Below are 23,104 nucleotides of genomic sequence, written 5' to 3' on the forward strand. Positions count from 1 at the left end.
GCCCTTGGTGCCTCTGCCGTTCATAATGCTGCCAGACATGTCCTTAGACGTGTCTCCCCAAACAAACCTGTTAAGGGGTGACAACTTTTCTGTCTATCTTTCTGACTGCCAGGCTTGATGCACTTGCTAAGTGCTATGAATGTGTACCAGACTAAAATAATCTAGTCCATCAAAAAAATCTGTTTTTTAATCTAGTGTTGATGACAAAGCAAGCAGGTAACAACAGAAGGTCTCCAAGGAGGTGCAGTGCAGTCTCGTGAATTACCAGCTGGATCTCTCTCAACACAAAACAAAAGCTTTGCTGGTGAACAAAGGGTCAGGAGGCAACAGCAAGACGGCCTGCCCTAGGTGGCTTTCTCTACATACTGGGGCATGTGTGTGGTGTGGTGTGGTGTGGTGTGGTGTGTGTGTGTGTGTGTGGGTGTACGTGCAAATCATATTGTAAATTAAACTACAGGGAAGTTCATAAAAACAGTTTTCTGAAATTAGTCCTTTCAAGCCTTCTTCCCACTAAAACAAGCGACTGACTTAAGAACTGTCTTGCAGAAAGTGGCTAATAAAAACACTTCAAAATGCTTAATATGTTAGAATTCTAGCAATGGAAATTAAAACTAGCTATTAACTGCTCACCATCAGTCTGGTAAAACATTCAGGGTCGGTAAGGGGGTGGGAAGAGGTGCTCCCACACTCTTGGGGAGTGTCAAGGAACTGACATAAGCTTTGAGGAGCTATCTGCTTTTCTCAACATTTTAGATAAGCAACGTCTGACAAACTATCCCATATTTAAAACCTAGCACAAACATGCAATGAATATTCCTGTAAGATTGTTCACTGCATGCTTTTTTAATACTGAAAATTTGGAAATAACCTAAATGTCCATCAACAGAGAGCCAAGTTAAATAAATTTAACTAAAAAGATAAAGAAGCAGTGGCCACTCTAATAGAGAAGAATGCTTATGACATAATACTGAGTAAAAGAAAAAAAAAATCAAATGCAGGGGTTCCCACTGTGGCACAATGGGATTGGCAGTGTCTTGGAAGCACTGGGATACACCAGATCTCCAGCCTGGTGCAGTGGGTTAAGGATCTGGTATTGCCACAGCTGCGGCTTTGGTCGCAACTGTGGCTTGGATCTGATCCCTGGCTCGGGAACTCCTTATGCTGTGGGACAGCCGATAAATAAATACATAAATAAATAAATACAGGAACCCTCATCACCTTTTAAAAACAAAGCAAAACAAATGCAAAATCATACCTACAGTCTTAGGCTATTTTAAAAAAACTTTTTCATGGATACATTTATCATAAGTTCATTTAACAAACATTTTTTGGGGTATCCTATGTTTGATAGGCATTCTGCTAGATGTTGGGTACGTAGTTATTTTTAAAAAACAACAACAAAAAACATAAAACAAGGTCCTACCTACATGTAACTTACAGCCTGTATGTTTATCTGCATGTGATGTAAACAAAAAAACCCAAAGAATTCACAATGAAGAGGAAACCGTCACCTTTTACTTTTACATGCCTCTAAAATGTTTGATTTTCGTTTTCAACAAGTATTGAATTTTATTAAAAAAGAAAAAAAATCAACTCTTTAAAAACCTATCTTTTACCGCCACCTTGTATTAACACCGGGGAGACCTGAGCTATTCCAATTCTCCCGACTTCACCGCGGTGTCCATCCCTCTGCTTCCTGAACCCAGCACTACTCTCTGTGCCTCCATCCAGGGCTCGGCACCTGTCGACAGAGTCCTCAAGAGCTGTCTCACCGGTGTCTCTGCCTCCCCCCGTTGTGTCCTCTAATCTATTTGCATAACACACTGTGTTTTCTAAAAGAAATTCTCCTATACTGCTCTCCTGATAATGGCTCCCCTCTGCCATCGGAACAACGTTCCAATTCAACACAGTTTACAAGCATGACCTGGTCCCAAAGGGCCATTCAGGTCCCGTCATTCCCCACCTCCATCTCCTCCTCCTCTACCCCTTTATTATACTGAGCTACTTGCAGATGCCAGAAGGCACTGAGCTCCCTCACTTTGTTTCTTTGGCCTAAATGCTCTTTTTCATCCCTCTTCACCTGGCCTGTTTTTACTTCCCTTCAGGTCTCAGCCGGAACGTACTTAGGATAGTTCCCCCGACTCCCTCAAACTGGACGAGGGCTTCCCTCCCCCAGCGTGCACCCAGGCCCTGTATTTATCTCCACTCAGGACATGCAGGGTATTGTGACTGCCTGTTTGTTTGTCTCCCCAACCAAACAGTAGGCGACCTGAGGGTTAAGGACCCTTTCTTGGCTTCTACAAAATCCCTAGTGCCTACGTAGTGCCTGCTGCATAACCGGCCCCCAATAAACCGATGTACTTTATTGTAGGTTTTTTTTTTTTGGGGGGGGGGGAGTTCGCATGCCTGTGGCATGTGGAAATTTCCACGGATAGGGACTGAACCTGTGCCACAGAGGCGACCCAAGCTGCTGCAGTGACAATGCCAGATCCTTAACCTGCTGAGCTACAGGGGAACTCCTACTTCCTCTATTTTTGAGGACACTAACGGGCCTGGCCTGATCAGATCTGGCTCTGCCTCGCTTCTGTGGCATATCCCCTGCCCCATTCCTGCTCTAGTAATTTAAAACATCTATGTTTTGTGACTATACCTTAAGACACATCTGCCTGGAATGTTTTTCTCACTTGCCTATCTGGCAAAGTTCTGATTCATCTTTTAAAAAGCTGTCAAAGAAATCACCTACTCCAGAGCATCTTCTCTCAGCCCCTGCCTCACCCAGTAGTTTTAAGGACTCTCCTATCACCTACCATATTTTAGTGCCTCTTTTCCAAGGCTGTTTTCTCGTCAGGTTTTCCACCTGATTTCTAGTATGGTGGCTGGCATGGAGCGGGCAGCACTGTGTGATGACCGCTGAACGACACCGGGTATCTCAGAGCCCCCCAGGGCTTTCGCACACATGTGGCCCTTCCGCACAGTGCTCCCGACCCAGCCTCTCAAGCCCTCCCATGCTACGGCCGGGGAAAGTAAGGCTCAGAGAGGTAACCACACGATTACACACTGAGGTACCACACTTTCCTACTGTGAGGTGCATTTGCAAACATTTCTAAAATCCGGATGTGGTTTATAATCGACACGAACAGTTAATACAGTAGTCTGTCTTCCTGAAAAGCTGTTATTAAATTAGTGGTGTTCTAGACTTAGTCCCTAGGGGACCCAGGGAAAGGTCCTCGGATTCCAAAATGTGTGTGCCCCTGTATCACCCCGCACACCTCTCAGAGGTCAGTGTCTTTTCTCCTCCCTTCATTCTTTTTCTTTAATCTAATCCATGCTGGTGACGGCCCCAGATGGAGCGAATGAATAGATTTTGTGATGGAAAAGGAACTTCTGAAAGATTAGCAACTAGCAGGAAGAGTAAATGCTGGTCAAATGTAGTTGTGGTGAATGATATACTTCCAGTGTTTCTGATGTGGCGGCTGCAAGAGCTCATAACACCCTTCTAAAATAAGTGGGTCTCTAAAGTGGTTCCAAAAGATTTTTGCTTGACATAAATTCTCTAAATTTGCAGGCTTTCTGGATAAAATAGTTGACTGCAATGCCATCTTTAAACGTGCTCTGCTCTATACTCGAGAAGATCCATCAGGAGCCTCAGAGCACTCCAGACAGGGGGAGGCTCAGGTGAGATGAAACAACAAGATAAAGAGGCAGGGAGAGGGGCCAAGGTGGAATATTTAACTTGGAGCTTCCCGCCTGGGCCACTTCTGAGTTACCCATTTAAACACCTTAGCAGTCCTAATTTACTGTGTCATTTTCCTACTGGCTCACTGGACAGCAAGTATCAGGCCTTTATTTCTTATCTAACCCTCACATGCGAGTGGCATCGGCTTGATTATTTATTCTTTCATGAGGAGGAGCAGTTTTCTGCAGAAATTACTGTCTTTTGGACAAAGAACATTTAAGCTGTCCTATTTACCTTCTCTTCCTCATCTTTTAAAAGAGGATTACCTGCTACGGCAAAAAGAAAGCCCCTTCTGTGTCTCTGTCTGGCAAACTACTTTCACAGAAGAGAGGTTACTGGATTTTCTGTCTTAACAATTATACAAGAAGCAGGACTCTGTTCAGTTTTACAGCCAGAAGGTTCTTTAGCTCACTCTAGCCTTTGGAGAGCATGTCAGGTTCGAAGAGCATTAAAAATCCTGCTTCATCTAAAACATAAGGGCTTCTCTCTTGTCCATAGGGCAGCTCAGGACAGGTGTGTGTTGCTTTAAGAAGGCTAGACATAAAACATTAAAACTGACACCAATACAGACAAACTGTGCAATTACAAAAAGAATTCCTGGCTTTATATCCAGATTCACCACAGGGTTCCTTTAAATGCTGCACTTCCCTGGTGCATTTAGATCTCAGAATCAATGAACATTTCTGTTTACAGAATTTTAAATTTGTTCTCCCATTAGGGTTCTAATAAGCAACATGGTACAATAAAAAGAGTATGGGCTTTGAGGTCAAAAAAGCCTGGGCTCCAATTTAAGATTCTGCCATTTACTTACTGAGGAAATGTGGGTAACTTTAACTTCTCTTGGAGCCGAGGAAAGGGGGCCTGAGAGAGGTTAGGTATAATGAGTATGTATATAGTTGTCACGGTTCCTCAGCGCTAAGGTGCCCATTTCCCCTACTTTGTAACATTTCTAAAGTCTCATCTACAAAATAGGGATAATACAAGCTCCTTTCTAGGGGTGTTGTGCAGATTAAATGAGATAATATCTGTAGGTACACAAAGACACTTGACAAAGCAGCTCTTTGGAACAGATCTTGGGGAGAGACCAGATTCTCCCTGATATGCAAATCCCCTTGAAACATTCTTGGTAAATAATAATTTGTACATAACTTTCTAGGTCTACCTGGAATGACAGTAGGGCCTCCCATGTGAGGTGTTGCAGGGAGGGAGTCAGAGACTGGTGCTGCCGGTCTACATGAGCAGGTCTATACTACGTTACGGGCTCCGAATCCCCACTCTGGCTTCCCGGGCTCTTGGCCTGATCGGTAGTCCTCTCTCGTCCTGCAACCATCAATTCTGTGCTTCTTTCCAATTCTTTTCGTTGTGTTCACATTCTCTGTATGTCCCAACCCCTCTTTGGACCTCAGTGTATTAGTGGTCAGAAATTTGGATTATATTCTGAATGGAACTGGAGGTCAGTAAAGGACATGGGACAGATAGGATGTGATTTTTAAAAAACCTCTCTGTCTGCTGCACTGTAGACAAGAGACTGGAGGGGCAAGAGCAGAGGCTGGAAAAGCAGCCAGGGTGCTATTGCAACCGTCCGGGTAAAGTATGGTGATCTGGACTCATCCAATGGAGATGGAGAAGACTGAACAGATGCAGGATATATTCTGGTGGTAAAAATGGGAGGATCTGCTAATGGATAAGATATGCGGAGCTAGCGCCGGCAAGAATTCAAGGGTCAGTTTTACTGCCATTTTTTGTGCAGTGGTGGTGAGGACACAAAGTAAATTAAGTGCAAAGTAATCTGAAATATTCTCCTTATATTAAAGTAGAACGCCTTTAACAGCCACTGCTTGGAAAGACAACCCTTCACAGCTTAAAAGTGAAGGTCACAATTTAAATGTCAATTTCTCTGGGGGGAGGTCCCTGGCTGTCCCACCCAAAGCAGTGAGCCCCCTGCAGCTGGTCTTCTCTCTCAGCCCCTGGTGTTTATTGTCCCTTTGGAATGCAAGGTCCTCTGCAGCAAGGGCCCCGTGGATTGGCTTCAGCAGTCTCCCTGCACCCAGCACAGGTCCGCCCCACGAGAGCACACGATGAGTGAATGCATGACGCAGCTACAAATACAGTATGGATCGATATCTACATCTTACATGAATTTTTAAGATAAAATTTGAGAATCCAATGATTCCCCATTATCTGTCTCTCAGATCAAAACCCCATACACCCTGCAGGAGATGTTCACGCCTCGCTCTCTGCTCCTAGCAGTACTTATACATGTTTGAGTCCTAGACCAGACGCTCTCATTGATGACATTCTAAGGGTCTAGTGAAAACACAGTAAATCAGCATTCAATCTTTTTTTTTTTTTCTTTTTAGAGCCACACCTGCAGCATATGGAAGTTCCCAGGCTAGGGATCGATTGAATGAGAGCTGCAGCTGCTGGCCTACACCACAGCCACAGCAACTTGGATCCAAGCTGCATTAAATTAGCAGTCAGTAATGTAATGGGTTCTGTGACTCTGAACAGAAATGTTAAGAGGGAGATCACATGAAACAAAGCTAACATTTTTCTTTCAAATCTAGGTGAAGTTTTTTAAGGGAAAAGTAAGAAGGATCCCCATAAGTCTCATTAACAATATTATAAGAACTTTTCAAAAAGGATGCTCAAATAAAAACTTGCCTTTCACATCAAAAGGCAAGAATAGACGGGGTAAGAAAAAATTAATATGCTTTTAGTTCTATCTTTCAGCAGATGATATTTTTTGCTTTTGCTTTTTAGGGTTGCACCCATGGCATATGGAGGTTCTGTGACCTACAGTACAGCTTCTGGCAATGCTGGATCCTTAACCCACTGAGCGAGGCCATGGATTGAACACGCATCCTCATGAATCCTAGTCGGGTTCATTAACCACTGAGCCACGACGGGAACTCTCAGCAGACGATAAAGTAAAACACCTCCATCTTGCAATGACAACACACACAGAAGACTGCATATTCTGCTTAGAAAACTCTACTTTCAAAGCCCTCTCTCTTTTGCAGACAAGAGATTCTGTGTCAGTGTTAAGACTGAATTTGTATCTACCTCCATTTCTGAGGTGCCTCTGTCACACTCGACATCATGCTTCAGGAACCTGGTAAGGTTAGGGGGTAATAACATTTTAAACAACAACAACAAAATACTGAGAAGGTCGTTACCGACTGTGAGGATGAACTCGATAAAAGGAAAACTTGATGAACTAAGGCCTTTACTCACTAAATAACAGGTTAGTATATTTTACTGGTGAAATCAGGGGACCTGACAGGCTACTCTTCATTATGTCAAAAACACACCCACCCAACTGTTAAAATTAGTAAGGCGGTTTCAGCTAATTCTTCTAAAACTGGATTCCTCATTTACAATTTTCTAAAGCGTGGAGACTTTCTGCCAATGCAGGTAGATTCCAACAGTCAAGTAGGTCAGTAATAAAATGAAAAGCTGGAGCGAGATTTTAAAAGAGACATCTAAAAATGGGCTTAAAAAATGGGCCTTAGCAGAAAACTGACTGGAACACACTGTGAAAAGATTACTATAAGTTCAGTACATGAATATTAATAGAAAAAACCCTGCAGTGTTCATAAATAGTTATGACTTGATGAAATAATTACAAGTAATGTAAGTCAAAATTTTAGATCAGTTACAAGTGCCTGTAATGATATTCTATCCATAAAAAGCAAAAATATCTTAAAACCCGAGAGGTTTCCATTGACAAAGCTATTTACCTAAACAAAGAAGAATTCTTTTGCTCAAATACCTATCACCTTCTGATTTTTTTTTTTTCCCCCCACAAATGGAAACTGGTGAGGGAATGCCAGAAGGAAGGGCAACGGAGCACTTAAACGCTAGGACAATCATTAAGCCTACTTCTGGATTTAATAATGAAATGGTTTAAGTTCTCAATTTATTATTATGAAACAGTTGAGGGGGAAAGATGAGCGAAGTTAAAGTAAGCAGCTCAAGTTCACTGTCAGCCTATCAAAGGATTTCTGAAATCTTGGTCTAGCACAACTAACCTCTAATGCACAAATAGTGTGAGAACACTCGACCCTACATGGAAGATGCTGTCTAATCTCAAGGGCTATTTCTCCCTTCTCACTTCAGTAAGAGTAGCAAAGAGACAAGTGTTCTGTGCTCAATCAGGTGAAAGCTGTTTGAAGAGAGGGCCAAGCCAGACACCAGGCGTGGCAGGCACCTTCTTGCAAAGACTAAGCAGGTCACCGTGGTAGAGGTTTAGGAAGTGCAGGATGAATGTCTCTAAACTGGCATCTCCTGCCCCCAAGTTCAGGACTAAGTTCATGTGTCATAATGGGTAAGTAATATGTATTTCATAGCCAACTGTGAGCACTAACAGACTTTTTTTTTTTTTTTTTTTTAGTAAATGTACTTGTGTTTCTATGACAGGAGGATTTTCTTCTTCATTAATCACCCTCCAAAACAAGTCCACTCCACAAAGTTCAAAAACACAAAATATACCCTGTCTTTATGAAGCTAATCTTCAATAAACATCTTTGCCAAACTGGAGATCCTGCTATTTCATGAGACCAGACTTAACGAAGCAAGAGAAAGAGCTTCTTATTTTAAAAAGCTTTTTGGAATCAAGAAAATGGACAGCAATTTATGTAAATGCATCAATCTCAATTGATTTCTCTAGCATGAAAAGGAATAAATAATGCAAATCACTGTTTTTCGGAGAAGGAGTCCTAACTCTTTGCCAATGATATGGCAGACACGCGGATGGGAATGGCGGGGATGTGTACACGAAGGTGAACATAAATAAATGGGTGTATGATAAATGTGGTTGCTGGAGGTGGATACAGATAAATAGGTATGCAATTGGACAGGGAAGGCTGGAGACAGAGGGAAAGACACTGGGTCAGCTGTATCCCAGCGAGTTCACAGAGGTTTCATGATCTAAAAAAATCTGCGACAGCAGAATTTCTAATCAGAATGTTTAAAAAGTTAGTTCTCTTGGGCAATTCAGAATAATGGTACCTAAGCATATAATGAATATGTCATAAAATAAGCTATTACATAAAAAATTTAGGGACAAAACAAGAGGAAAATTGAAGATGCTAAAGGTAGATACACGCTTATTTAACATCTTTAAATAGCTGAAGCTGTTTAAATGCTAATTAGATTGGCACCTAGAACCCCAAAATAGCTACTTCCCCCTGGGAAGGAGAGGCTATGCCTCTTCAATCATCCCTTAAATGCAAAGAGGTTTGACCCCCATGCAATGGATAAAAGTCACCCAAAAAATGAACAAAAGACGTGTTTGGAAAAACCAGAACACCATTCATCCCAGCTAACGACTTGTTCATTATGAGTGATGATGGATAAAGACTTCTCATGCTGAGATGAAATCAAGATTTATATGCATTGTTTCCTCTCCCAACTTGTGGGAAGATCATCATCATTTAATTCTATCTCTGCGGCCAGTGATGGGCATCCAGAGAGCTGGTTATCAAACGGCGCAGTCAGCTGGCAAAAGCCGAAACGTGCAGTTGGCACATCTGGACGGAGCCGCCACAGCCGAGGGTGAACAATGACTCCTGGCAAGCATCCAAATTGCTTGCAGACGCTAGCAGGTCTCATCTACAACCGCCCCTACCAGCATCTCTCTCTCTCTCTCTTTTTTATGAGAATCAGATTTTCATTGCTCCATTCAATTGCTCTCCTCTGCCATTTTTTACAGCTCTTATCGTTCCCCTGGAATATGGCCTTGAGACAGCTCATCCGTGTCCTTCACTGTGTTATCTCTTCTAACTTTTATTAAAACTTCAGCTTTCATCTGAAGATAGCTAATTAAATCTGGAACAGATTATATTCCTCCCCTTAAAAGGAACACAAAACTATTTTCTTCAACCTGAGCTATGCTTTTTTCCCTTTCCAAAATGTGAAACCAAAGGTATTACGAAGTCTCATTTGTTTACAAAGCCAAGATATCTGACATGTCATAGACAGGTTGATTCATATTAAAGTTGGTATGATGAAACTTTGAGCTATTTCTCAAAATAATTATTTTTCAATACTGGGATTTTCCCCCCCCTTGTATCCTTTAACTATTGCAGCTAATACCATAAGCTTATTTTCTGAATAAGGTTGGTTGATGAGGAATTAGAGATTAACAGGTAGTTGTGTGCAAGTGATTTATCTTAAAAAGATTTTTTTTTTTTTTTTTTAGAGTTGCCCTCATTTGGTAAAAATGAAGAAAATGTTTTCTTTTATCCCATACCCCAAACGCTAGCAACCAGAAGTTTCCCCCATGGAAAATTATCTGAAAAAAAAAGAAATTAAAAGCAGTGCTTCAATTTAGGGTTAACTTGGTTTTTAAGACAGCTTTATGCCCACTAATAGTTTGCTCACGTAGCTTTGTCTTACTCTTTCGCAAATTAATGATGAAGCTTCCATAAGCTACATGAACACATTCTTTGCGCATATACCACTGACCCAGTCCCTTCTGGGCCCGGGGCTGCTTAAGAGCACATTTCTGCTGTAGAGTTGCTAACCAGACCTAGCAATGATATCGGACTCAATCTAGCCCACCACAAGCATACCCGCACCCCACCCCAGCACTTTTTAAAGTAAGGGTTAAGCTTCTATCGCCAGGGTATGATTTAACTCTCCCACCTGAAATTTTCTGGGATCCTTTTCTTCGCTTCACTGCCTTTAGCAAGATTTCTTTCATGGTGACCTTTGTATTGTCCACTTGAATAAGGGAGAATCCATGAGCAGCATTTCTGTAGGAAAAGACAAACATTAAATCATCACCAATACTCAACCAAAGGGATGTTAAGGCAGTCTTCACTGAGTTTAAGAAAGGTTTAAAAGTGTACATCGAAGTGGCAATTGTTTTTTTTTGTCTTTTTGGCATTTTCTTGGGCCGCTCCCAGGGCATATGGAGGTTCCCAGACTAGGGGTCGAATCGGAGTTATAGCCACCGGCCTATGCCAGAGCCACAGCAACACAGGATCCGAGCCTTGTCTGGGACCTACACCACAGCTCACGGCAACGCTGGATCCTTAACCCACTGAGCAAGGCCAGGGATCGAACCCACAACCTCATAGTTCCTAGTCGGATTCGTTCACCACTGAGCCATGGCGGGAACTCCTCGAAGCGGCAATTATTTAGAAATGGGTTAAATAAACCCAGTTCTATTGAGAGGAGGAAAGTGGGGGGGTGGGGGTGGGAGAGAGACACGGAGGGAGGGAAAAGCATTCTCACAGTAACAGTTCCAAGTGAAAGAGAGGGCAGAATTAGGGAAGGTTTTACTAATTCATCTTAAAATGAATCCAACTGGTCACTGTGGGTCACTAGTACCATGGGTTCCTAGTGTTGGTTCCCAAGCCAGATCCTGCAGCAAGGGTGGACAAATGACAAGCGTGGCTTGTGTCGGCAGATGTCACTGCAGGCAGATACTACCATCATATTAAAGCTCATGGTGCTCTGGAGGAAAAGCGACGGGGGGTGGGGGGTGTGTGTGTGATGTGGATAGGGCAGCCCAAAGCTATTTAGAATTAGGAATGAAAAAAGACTCTTCCCAACTGGGAAGCAAATAAATAAATAAGCATTTTAAGAAATACATTATACTTCAGCAGTAATGTTTTACTCTACTTAGTCCTGGAGGGTCAAGCAAAATATTAGCTGAAGTGTAAATAATTATAAAACAAAATACCACCCCATCACTTGTAAGCTTCTAGCCAATCACACTTGGGGTGGAGAGCCATCTAGATGGGAAAAAACTGGCAAGGAACAAGTACTCTTAAAAAATAAGCCCATCCCTGGGCGAGGTATAACTTCACCAAGACCGTTAATTGAAAGAGCAAGTCTCACAAATACTACTCACTATGCTTGGGCACTGAAACAAAACAGGCCAATTCCAAGCAGCTCATGTAACAAATGGGACCCAAGTTTCCAACTACGGAACATGGGAATTGCCACAAGGCGTTTGGTTGCATTCCCATTTCCCCACAAGAATCTCAAAGGGGAACACGGCCAAAAAACATGGCAGAACTTCATATTGACGAGAAATCTGAAAGAAAAGCCAAGCCCCAAGCTAAGCCATGGAAAAGCTTCCCAATGGTGGGGCAGGCTGGGAAGGGGCCTCAAACCTAGCTTGGACCCAACCAGGTGGCTGGCCTTCCACGGGGGCTGGGGGCCGATCGCAAAACCAAGGACCCAATTTGCTTCCCTAATACAAAGACATCTCCACACCCCTCCTCTCCATACGGCTTGCTGTTTAATCCTTGACATTCCATTTGTTAAAAAGCAAAAGCCGATGCTGGTCTAGCCAGCACGATCATCCATTTTAACTTGGTCAAGTTCTTGCTATCGAACAGCAGGCCTGAGAACTGTCAAGCTAATTTTACTGAACACTCTGTTACTGAATCATGCCTGAGCCCCGGCCGTTCTTTACCTCAGAAGCTGGACCCCATCCCAGAACAATCTTGAAAAGTTTATTTTACTGATCAAAGCAAAATAAGAAATAGCTCTTTTTAAAAAACTATATTTAGGGAGCGAGGTAGTAAGTGATACTCTGGCAAGAGTACTGAGATGTAAAGTGCCTTGTGCATTTATAAACTTGGGGGTATTTGCTCTGGCACCAGGCCAGTGTGTGCCTGGAACAAATGCCAATCATTCGCGCTCAGACTTGCCTTCGCCTGCTTTCTCCTCGGAAGTCAGTGCGCGCTCCATCTGTGACAATATGTTGGGCGACGGATGAGTGGGACCCAAAAGGGAACACAAGTTCTTGGGCACTCACAACTAGTTCTGGGCTAGATCTCACCAACGCCCATCTGCCTGGGTTCCACCTGAACTACTTTCGATGTGAGTCGGCTTGTAAATTGCCTACCTTCGCTCCTAATCTGCTGCTGGCTGATAGCATTATTTCCAACCAATACGTTTATCTGTGCAGCAGAGGCAGACTAAAAGCTCAAAAGGAAGCCTTGTGTTTGGACTAACTTCCATAAATTAAAAGTGTCCTTTGAAAAGATTTTTGAACAGAGGAAAATCCCTAGTCTGTATTTTTCTGTCATTTTACCAAAACGTACCTGGGTGACAAGGTTAAAGCATGCAGAGGAAATCCCTGGCACTTATCATCCACAGGCATTACTGATAAATTGTGCGGTGGAGGAATAAAGGATTACCTTCTGTATTTTTTCATTACACTTTTCTTTTGTTACAGAATACATAAATCCATTGTGGCACAATGTAATATGTATCACCATGCTACACCTGCGGACGCTTCCGAGCGGCTGCCATGTCTGTGCAGTCAGGAATGATAAGTGAACCACCCGTGAATGTTAACGATAGTGATCATTCTGAGGTAACTCGGCTCTCCATCTTCCTTTACAGCCTCCGTGCTGAAGCCAGGGGAGCAAGGTTCATGAGAGGAAAATGAAAACAACGCGAAGGGAAGGGGCCCGCTCGGCGCTCGGAATGTGCCCTGGCAGGGGTGCCGTATCTCACCCGGGGCTCCGTTTCGGCACAAACGGGCACATTAAAAGGAGAACGAGGCTGCGGGCCTGCATACTGCACACTCGAGCAGACCTCGTGGAAGTTTCCTTGGGTCAGCCTCACGCCCCACTCACTCCTCTCCCTCCAGACACCCCCCAATTCTGGATCCTGTCCCCTGCCTATGGGACGAAAAACATTTCTAAAACACAAGAGTACGCAGAGTTCCCTGGTGGCTCAGCGGGTTAAGGATCCAGGGTTGCTGCTGCCATGGCTAGGGTTACTGCTGTGGTGCAGGTTCGATCCCTGGCCTGGGAACTTTTGCATGCCGTGGGCACGGCCCAAATAAATAAACAAACAAGCTTGTCTTGCCTTATAAAAAACAAACCACCAAACCCACAAGAGGACAGACTCTAGGTGAGTCTCAGAATCCATGCAGGTGCAACTGTTATGTTCTGCTCCCATTTAATAAGTGGATATGGAGACTTGCTACCACAATTTTCAGCCTGACTTTCAAACATTCTGAATTTTATGCCTCATTTCTCCATATCCAGGATTCTTTATGGGCTTTCTAAAATGTCTATTGAAATACATTCTTCCAAGCTGCTTTTATTTAATGCTGGGCGCTGGGTCTAAGATTGCAAAGACGATGATCCTGGGAGAAATGCCGGCAGCAGGCAGGCAGAGTGAGGGCCCTGCCTCCCCTCCTCATGGTGCTGCATTCGGGGACCCTGTGCTGGGGATGACCGGCCCTTAGACAGACAGGCAGATGGATAGACAGACAGGCTACAAACCCACTCTCAGCTCAGAAGCTGCTCCTCCTCCAGCACCCCCCGGGGAGAGATAGGCATTCTAGGGGCACTGAACAGAAGCAGCTGCCCTCTCAACAGCTCCGTGGGCTGCCTGTGCCGGGTCGAGGATGCAGCACCACTTCAGCGAGCTGACTAAACACTGCCAGGAGAGTTTCAGTCAATTCCAAGTTAGGTCCTGTCAAGTCTCGCGACCACTGAAAAACGTATGGGCATTTAAAAAAGAGATTACGCACTTGAGGAATTCAGCTCTGTCCCAGTGCAAAGCCACTCAGTTACTGGAAGGAAGTCTTTACACTGGCATTAACCTAACATGATGAGCACTTCTGTACTAAGCATTAAAACTAGTGGTGGCAGGAGTTCCCGTCGTGGGGGAGTGGTTAACGAATCCGACTAGGAACCATGAGGTTGCAGGTTCGATCCCTGCCCTTGCTCAGTGGGTTAAGGATCTGGCATTGCCGTGGGCTGTGGTGTAGGTTGCAGACGTGGCTCGGATCCTGCGTTGCTGTGGCTCTGGCGTAGGCCAGTGGCTACAACTCCAATTGGACCCCTAGCCTGGGAACCTCCATATGCCGCGGGAGCAGCCCAAGAAATAGCAAAAAAAAAAAAAAAAAAAAACTAGTGGTGGCAGGGGTACAGGTCATCATCTGAAAAGCTGAGATCCTATTTACAGGGACAGAGCGGGAATCGCAGCCTAAGTTGGAAGGTAACATTGGAAAGGAAAACACATGGGCTGGGAGTTAAATACCCTTTGGTTCAAACTCTGGCTCCATGGCTAACTGAAATGTTGCCTTAACATGTGGGAACCTCAGCTGTGTCCATGAAATGAGGAGGCCACTTCCCTCCAGAACTGTCAGGAGGATAAAATAGACAATGAACGCCAAGCACCTGGAACCAAGGCTGGCAAACAGTAAAAGGGGCTTACGGTGTTCGTTTTCCTGTGTTCCCCTTGTCCCAAGTCATCACCCCAAGAGAAGAGGCCCCATCCAGCCCCTCAGCAAATAGTCCTTATTTGGGGGAATGGATCTCAACTCTCATTGCTTATAATTGGTAACACAAGGCCATTAAAATGTGCAATTTGATGGGGATGGTGGCAACTCTAGGACACTGTCAGTAAGCAGCCCCTGGCCCAGGCATCGACACCCTGCGAAAGCTCAAAGGAGAGCACCTTGGGCTCTGGTTTTGAGGCTTTCCTTTTTGACAGTAAACCTGAGAAGTAGCTATGTTCCACCTCAGCTTAACTCTGTTTTCAATGGAAGTAAAAAATCATGGTGGTGTTGTAGAGAAATTCAGTGAAACTTATTAAGGTCTCCAAATCTGCAGAGCATGTTATTATCCAACAACTACAACAAAAATCGCAGCAACTACTATCGACTGAACACTCAGTATGTGGCAGGTGCTGTGTTTGGCCTTTTACATCTGTATCAACTCATTCTACCCTAATATAGGCACAGGTATTGGGCAGAATCTAAGGCTGGCGACATCAGGGAATTTACCTGAGGTCACACATCTATTAGAGATCCTGTTTTGGATTCAGAAATCAACAATGTGGTCCCTCGCCCAAGCAGCACAGTCCAGTGGGAGAGAAGGACAAAGAAGCAGACAAAGAATTATAGTTCTGCAGGATAAGCACAAAGACGAAGGCAGCTTAGAGTGCTGCCAAAACATGGGGGCACTTAACCCAGTGGGCAGGGGTGAGGGGGGTCAGGGAAGCTTCTTAGTGAAGATGTCTCTCAAGACACAATTGTCGTTTAGCTCTACACCGTACTGGACAAGTATGGCAACACCAGAAGGCAGCAGAGCCCAAGCGCCAGAACAGAGCCTGTTCTGGAGTCCCAGCTCTGCCTCCCTTAGGCAAACAATATAACTTCTAGTTTTCTCGTCTACACAATGAGTATAATTCTTAGACTGTAAGCTTGTTGTCAGGGCTGAATACTTCTAAAATAGTTAACATAATACCTGTCATATAATAAATACTTAATAAGTCACGGGAGTTTAATAACTATCAGCGTTTCTTCATACAAAGAGGTGATGTATAATGAAGAGAAAATGACAACAGTCAACACGTACCGAGCACTCACTCTGTTCACTGATGCTCCCAGAAAAGGTAGGTGATATCATCAGTCCCACTTTATAAAGGAGGAACTTGATGTTGGCAAGGTTGAGAAATGAGCCTGGAGTTAGGCAGCTCATGTAGGGAGAAGCTAGGATTTAAACCCACGTTAGCCAGACCAAGCCTGTGCGGTTTTTTTGTTTGTTTGTTTTGCTTTTTAGGGGCGCATCCATAGCATATGGAGGTTCCCAGGCTAGGGGGTTGAATAGGAGCTGCAGCTGCCGGCCTACGCCATAGCCACAGCAATGTGGGACCCGAGCCAAGTCTGCAACCTACACCACAGCTCACGGCAACACTGGATCCTTAACCCACTGAGCGAGCCCAGGGATCCAACCCACAACCTCATGGCTCCTAGTTGGATTCATTTCCAATGCGCCATGATGGGAACTCCAAGTCTGTTTTAAACCTCCCTATGGTCAAGGAAGTTTAAGGAACTAAGGGGAAGAAGAAACTTCCAGAGAGCATATCTTCTAGACTGGAACCACTGATCAATCCATGGAAAAGGTCAACCTCCACCGTAACAAATTCAGTTTGATTATAAATGTCCCGACTCTGCAGTGAAGCATATCACCTACAAGATCCCGTTTTAAAAGCTCATGGAGAGCATCATGGTTTCCTGAGCCACAGTGTGAGTTTGTGCAGGTGGGTCAGACTGTCAAGAGCAGCGCTCCGCTCTCCAGTCCTGGCCAGTTCCTAACAGTGATGAAGACACACTCCTCTGGTTCCCAGCCTGCTCTGGTCCCAACTCCATGCATGTTCATTCTCGGGCACTTCAAGGCAGAAAATGAAAATATATGAGCAGGAGAAAGCCTTGTAATAACTGCAGCATGCCTGCTTTAAAGCAGCTCCTTCGGGTATTACTTTAGTCATAAAGAGAGTTTACACAAGTGTGAATGCCACATTTTGTTTCCCCTTGCACTGACAAAGAAAAAAAAATTTTTTTTTTTTTAAAAGATCAAAGCATACTGTGTGAGTACGTGATGTCTGACATTGGACAAAGTACTCTTTTTCAAAACAGACATTTTTCCAAAAACATAACTCACTAGACTAATGGGCAGTGAGAAGCCAAAATGACTGCCCTCCGCCTTCTCCTTGTGTATCTTTGCCAGAGTCCTTGGGACTTGCCAAATCTGGTCATGCCTGCTTAGCTTGCTCGACTGATTGTGCCAGAAAAGAAAATAAGACACAGATGTATTTGAGCTCTTTGAGATGCCAGTAAGAGAGACAGCTAATGGCTTCATTTCGACCCTCCCCTTCCAGCTGGGCACAGGTGGGGGATAATGAGGTCCCTCTCCCCAATCAGACTCAATTATTTACCACTCTATATAACCGCAAAGACATGCACATTCAGTTCAGAATATAAAACACACCGTGGGCTACTTCCAACCACTGCCACTGGGTATTTATAACAAACTCAAGTGGCTAACAGTTTGCCTTGGCAGGAGTTTAAGTGTGTAAAGTTTTGCAAACTGTTTCTGTTCAAATATGTCCTGCTGAAATGGGGTCCCAGGCGGGGTTCCATAACTGTCAGGTCAGTGAACTGCATAACATCTGAGAATGTATTCGCCATGCAGTGCAGACAGGATCTGGAAATCAAACGCTTCGTTCTATCGCAACCTTCGGAGAAGCATCACGGTTTTTTCAACAGCAAGACTGACATTGTATTAATAAACATTACAAGTCACTAGCCTGACATGTACATAGCAGCAGCTGACAGACTCCAGCATAAGCTGAGGGGAGAACAGAGGAAATCCAAATGAGACATAGGAACTAAACATGGCCAAAGGGGGTGGATCATGAAACAAATCACATTAATGTCAGAAACGCAAGTCCTAAACTTTTAAGATACACGGCAACTAAAGCAACAATCTGGTATAATTTTTGGATACCAAGGTAAGTTGATGGCTATCTAAAATACGTGCTTTTATTGTAAGAACAAAGCAATCCTGGCACAACTTCAACGGACAGACATTCCAGCGAGCAAAACATACATATTTAGCTTGTCTGACCTTTAAATTCTTAGAAGTATATAATTAATGCCTTCCATCTTTATTACTTGCTCCAATATTTCTGTCGCTTTAAACAGACACAAAGAAAAATCTTTTCTTTTCTCTAGACAGTAGCTGTTGCCAAAAAGGAAATCAAGTCAGATTTACAAATACGAAATTAAACAGGCTGCATATGTTACACTTCCATACACGAGGACAATCTGGACAATGATAATGTTTGCTAATACAACAGAATGAAAAGAAACAACACACAGTTGGTCCTCTATGACTCAAGCAAACAATAAATAACTAGGATAATTTATAGCCATATTGTCAGGCCTGGTTACAAAGAACACAGACATCTTTTTTTACTCCTTGCCCTATTTTACTTCTTGCCCTATTTTACTTCTGCCCCTTACCAAACTATACGACCTCGGGTGAATGACTCCCTGATTCTGATTCCCCAGCTTACATATTATAAAAAATGAGTTGCTTATAAACAATAAATGAGATAATGGCTACCAGGGGCACCACACTGAGTGAGTGTCCAAAAATGCTCGTTTCCTCCCCCCTCTTCTCTCCAGACCATAAGGCAGTATCACACAAGAATAGGTGAATTGTCAAACTAAGGAATGATACCCTTTCATAAAAGTCTGGTCACTCGGGATGCACTGTAGAGCTCTCACTGGGGAGGTATACCAAGACCCTTTTTCAAAATCCCTCATACAACAATGAACCTAGGGCATGGCTCCAAAAAAGGGAGCTCACCTTTCCCTTCATGCAGAGCCAAGAGAAGCCACAATAGTCTCTAGGCGCCCTCTGGGCCACATTGCCCAAAGCAGCCGGGCTTCTGGTGCAAGACCCTCTACTGTCTACCCTTCCCCAAAGAGCAAAATCCTAAATGGGTTCTATCTGCTCTGCGGCTCTTGGTTAAAATGGTTCCTTTCCTATAGCCACCTGATACAGTATACATTTTAAGTAAGACGCATACATAGGGGGGCGGTTTAAGCACTCTTAACTGGCTTCTGATCTAGGAGGATTCTATTTGACTGATTTTGACTTTTCTTCCCTAAAAGCCCTCTTCCCCTGGCGCTTCACCCCCAGACTAGGATCCTAGTGTAAAATATTAATCTCAATACATGCAATGCACTGATGTCACCGCAGTTGCTTTATTTTTTAAGATTAAATTTATTTATTTGAACTAAACCCCCTCCCTGCAAAATTAGTTTTCCCACTTCTCTCCACAGTTGTTTCTGTCACTGTCATTTTTGAACTCAATTTTGTTTCACAAATTCTGACTGATTTTGCCCACGCCGGGGGAGGGAGAGGATGGACAAAGCAAGTTCCTCTCCTGCCCCCTCCCAGACCTCATTCTCCCGGTCCTACTACATCTAAAGGCCCAGCAGACTTTTGCTTGGTCATTGCTGGCCAGGAGCACTTCTTCAGATGCTGGAAACCAGCTGAGATCCAGCTCTTAACGAGTATTAGCATGCCCCCTGCCCCAATACCTCTGTTCTGCTTCTTCCCTCCCATACTCCTGATATCCGAACAACTTAATGCTTAGGCTCAGAGTAGCTAGCAAGTCAGCAAGTTAGGGACTCCTGTTTAGATACACATTTGTTCTGTCCAAAATCAATCAACAACAATTGATATCTTAGAAATCCACTAGCTGATCTGGTAAAGGAGGCAGGTTCCATTAACAGGGCCTAATTTGCACTTTGTTAGGGGAAGGAGAATGGATTACTCTAATAGCAACTCTACTTCCAGGGGTTTCCTGGGGCCCAAGGGCCTGGGAAGGAGAGACCAGTCTAGCTCTGACTCAGTAAGAGCATCACAAGGCATCCAGGTCCACATTCTTTCCCACAGAATACTTAGCTAATTAGGGATTCATTTATGTTAACTAGCTCCTTCTTTTAAATGTAAATCATTATATGACATAATAAGTCATCACCTCTGCATGATGGAACAAAGGGAAATTCTGAAATATTCTTTTATATGAAGAAACATTTCTCTATAGTGGACATGCATTAATTGTATAATAAAAAATAACCCAAAGGAGTTCCCTGGTGGCCTAGTGTTTAAGGACTCGGCATTGTCACTGCTGTGGACTGGGTTTGATCCTTGGCCCCGGAACTTCTGCATGCTGTGGGTGTAGCCAAAAAAAAAAAACCCAAAGAAAGGTTAAACCCCATACACACTTTAGTGTGAATTATTCAGACTGATAAATCTCTGACAAAAATAACAACTATGGGAGTTCCCGTCATGGCGCAGTGGTTAACGAATCCGACTAGGAACCATGAGGTTACGGGTTCAATCCCTGGCCTTGCTCCATGGGTTAAGGATCTGGCATTGCTGTGAGCTGTGGTGTAGGTGGCAGGTGTAGTTCGGATCCCGCATTGCTGTGGCTCTGGCACAGGCCAACGGCTACAGCTCCAATTCAACCCCTAGCCTGGGAACCTCCATATGCTGCGGGAGCAGCCCAAAAAGATGGCAAAAAGACAAAAAAAAAAAAAGAAAAAGAAAAGTGATGGGAGAAGTGTGCACAAGACTTTTTATGGAACAGACTTGCTGATCCCTGAAGAATTCATGCCTGCAGTGTGCAAGTCACATCATGCATAGGTATCAATCAGGCAGAGAGCCCACCCATGTACAGACTCACTAACAACAGCAAAAAATAAGATGACCAGTCATTCTGGTTCACTCACAACTGAACAGATGCTCCTGAACTTGGGACTTTGAATTTTGAAACAGGCAAAGTTGTGGGCAAACTGGAACAAACTAGCAGAAATGTCCTTTACTTTTCCAGGAAAAAAACATTTACAATTTGGGGGTGGGAGTGTGTGTACACTATAAATAAATTGGCTCATTAAAATAATGGACTAATACCTAAATATACATTCATTGTTTAAAATAACAAATTAATAATATGGTAATCTGATGTTTCATATGAAAATAAGAAAATTCAAATTGACAAGTAAAACATTTAACTCCCATTAACTCCAACATCATTGATTTAATTTCAGCGAAACATCATCTGTTGCATTAAAGTTGTTAATTTGTATTTTATTAATGTTACGGTTTTATTTGCATTTAATTTGTAATTGTATTTGGGTTGCATAAAGACATGGAATTTATAGCTAAAATTTTACATTTGTATATATTTAAGTAACATTATATTCAAACAGATTTGGGCAAACATTGAAGTTTTAGGAAAATTAATTTTCCTTTAAAAGAAGTCTATCCATTACTTCTATTTAAGAACATTCCTCACCACAATTCCATTCATTAAGTAGTGATTACCATCCTCACTGTACAGATGAGGAAACTGAAACTACAGCCATGGTGCAAGTCACTAGTAAAGCTGAACCTTGAACCCAGGTTAGCCTAAGTTCAAACTCTGTGCTGCCTCGTTTGGAGTAGGGAACAGCTGTATATTGGAGCTTCTGGGGTTTTTGGTTTTGTTTTTGTTTTTGTCTTTTCTAGAGCCGAACCTGCGGCATATGGAGGTTCCCAGGCATAGGGGTCTAATTGGAACTGCAGCTGCCAGCCTACGCCACAGCCACGGCAACGCCAGATCCGAGCCACGTCTGTGATCTATACCACAGCTCACGGCAACGCGGGATCCTCAACCCACTGAGCGAGGCCAGGGATCGAACCTGCATCCTCATGGATACTAGTCAGATTTGTTTTCGCTGAGTTACAACAGCAACTCCAGGAGCCTCTGGATTGAATGGAATGAGGGACTCTGAAAAACAGAAGGCAACCTGGGGCTTCATGGCATTCAGAAGACAGAAACAGGGCTGTAGAAGTGGTTAAGCAAGCTCAGAAAGCAAGGTGGGACAGAAAGCTTGGCCAAGGGTCCCCCAAGCAGCCCATAGACAGCATAAGCTTCGTTTATTCTTCCTTTTCAAGGAAGCCCTGTGCTAGATGCTAAGGATACAGAGACACAGGGGACTACTCTTCCTGTCTTCAAGGAGTTTATGTCTTGCTACTGGCTTGGCGGCTGTCTGCCCCTGAGAGGGCTAATGGGAAAGTCTGCACATCTCCAACATGCGCCCCTGCCATGCTCAGCCAAAGTTATTCTGGTTCAGCCTTTACCCTGTTACTCTATTGACTTCATTACTATTATAGTAAGAGCTATGCTGGGGGTTGTGGGCACTAATGATCCAGTTCTTGTCCTCAAAGCATTTTTATTAGTAACAACAACAATTGCAGCAAACACTTAGATAATGCTTATTTAGGCCAGGCACTGTTCTAAAGTGTTTTACATGTATTAACTCATTCAATCCTCACAACGGCTCTAGAGGTAGGTACTATTTATCATTACCATCATTTAACCGAACCATAGAAAAGTTAAGTAATTAATCTGAGCTCTCACACCCACTAATAAGGGTAAGGTCAGAATCAGCACCCAAGCAGTCTGGCTCCAGAGGCCACTATGCTCCTGCCCATTACACTATAGCAGTAGCTGGACTTTGGCCTTAAGATAATAGGATTCACTTGAATGACTAGTCCAATGCTAGATTCCCCTACCCACATCCCAACCACCAGCAGGGTGTTGGAAAGAGCATGGACTTTGAAGTCAGGCTTGGGGTCCAATCCAAGCCTGAGAGTAATACTTCCCAGCCTCCCTTTTCACATCTCTAAAACGGTCATAATAAAAACTGGGCTATTTTCAGGTTAAATGAAATAATATATACGTAGTTGGTCCTAGTAAATATTAACTCACTTCCCATTGTTAAACCTAGCTCCCTTTTCCTGGTGCAGTGTAGTGTCTAGTCAGCCACTCCCTGCCAGTTCTCCACTGGGAGAGAGAGATGCAAGGAGGAGAGGGGAGAAATGAAGGGAGGGAGCCATGGTTTCACTTGTTTGGGTGGCACTTCACTCTCTGAAACTTTGACTACGTCCCTGGAGACTCCCGAAGGTCTGGTCTGTCCTGTGTTTGCAGGAGGTAATTTCTAGCTTGGAATGTAGACCAGAAAGG

At 43.7% G+C, this 23,104-nt stretch overlaps 1 protein-coding gene across 9 annotated transcripts in view; it reads right to left on the reverse strand.

Moving 5' to 3' along the window:
- MAPKAP1 (MAPK associated protein 1) overlaps positions 1-23,104 on the reverse strand; it is a 249,495-nt gene that overhangs the window by 82,367 nt on the left and 144,024 nt on the right. For all 9 annotated transcript variants that reach the window (XM_047768406.1, XM_047768407.1, XM_047768405.1 and 6 more), the window contains one exon: positions 10,388-10,497. In XM_047768406.1, coding sequence (XP_047624362.1) covers positions 10,388-10,497 — 110 coding nt within the window. The remainder of the gene's footprint in view (positions 1-10,387; positions 10,498-23,104) is intronic.

Source organism: Phacochoerus africanus, chromosome 2 (assembly GCF_016906955.1).
Source record: "Phacochoerus africanus isolate WHEZ1 chromosome 2, ROS_Pafr_v1, whole genome shotgun sequence".
NCBI classification, from domain to species: domain Eukaryota; kingdom Metazoa; phylum Chordata; class Mammalia; order Artiodactyla; family Suidae; genus Phacochoerus; species Phacochoerus africanus.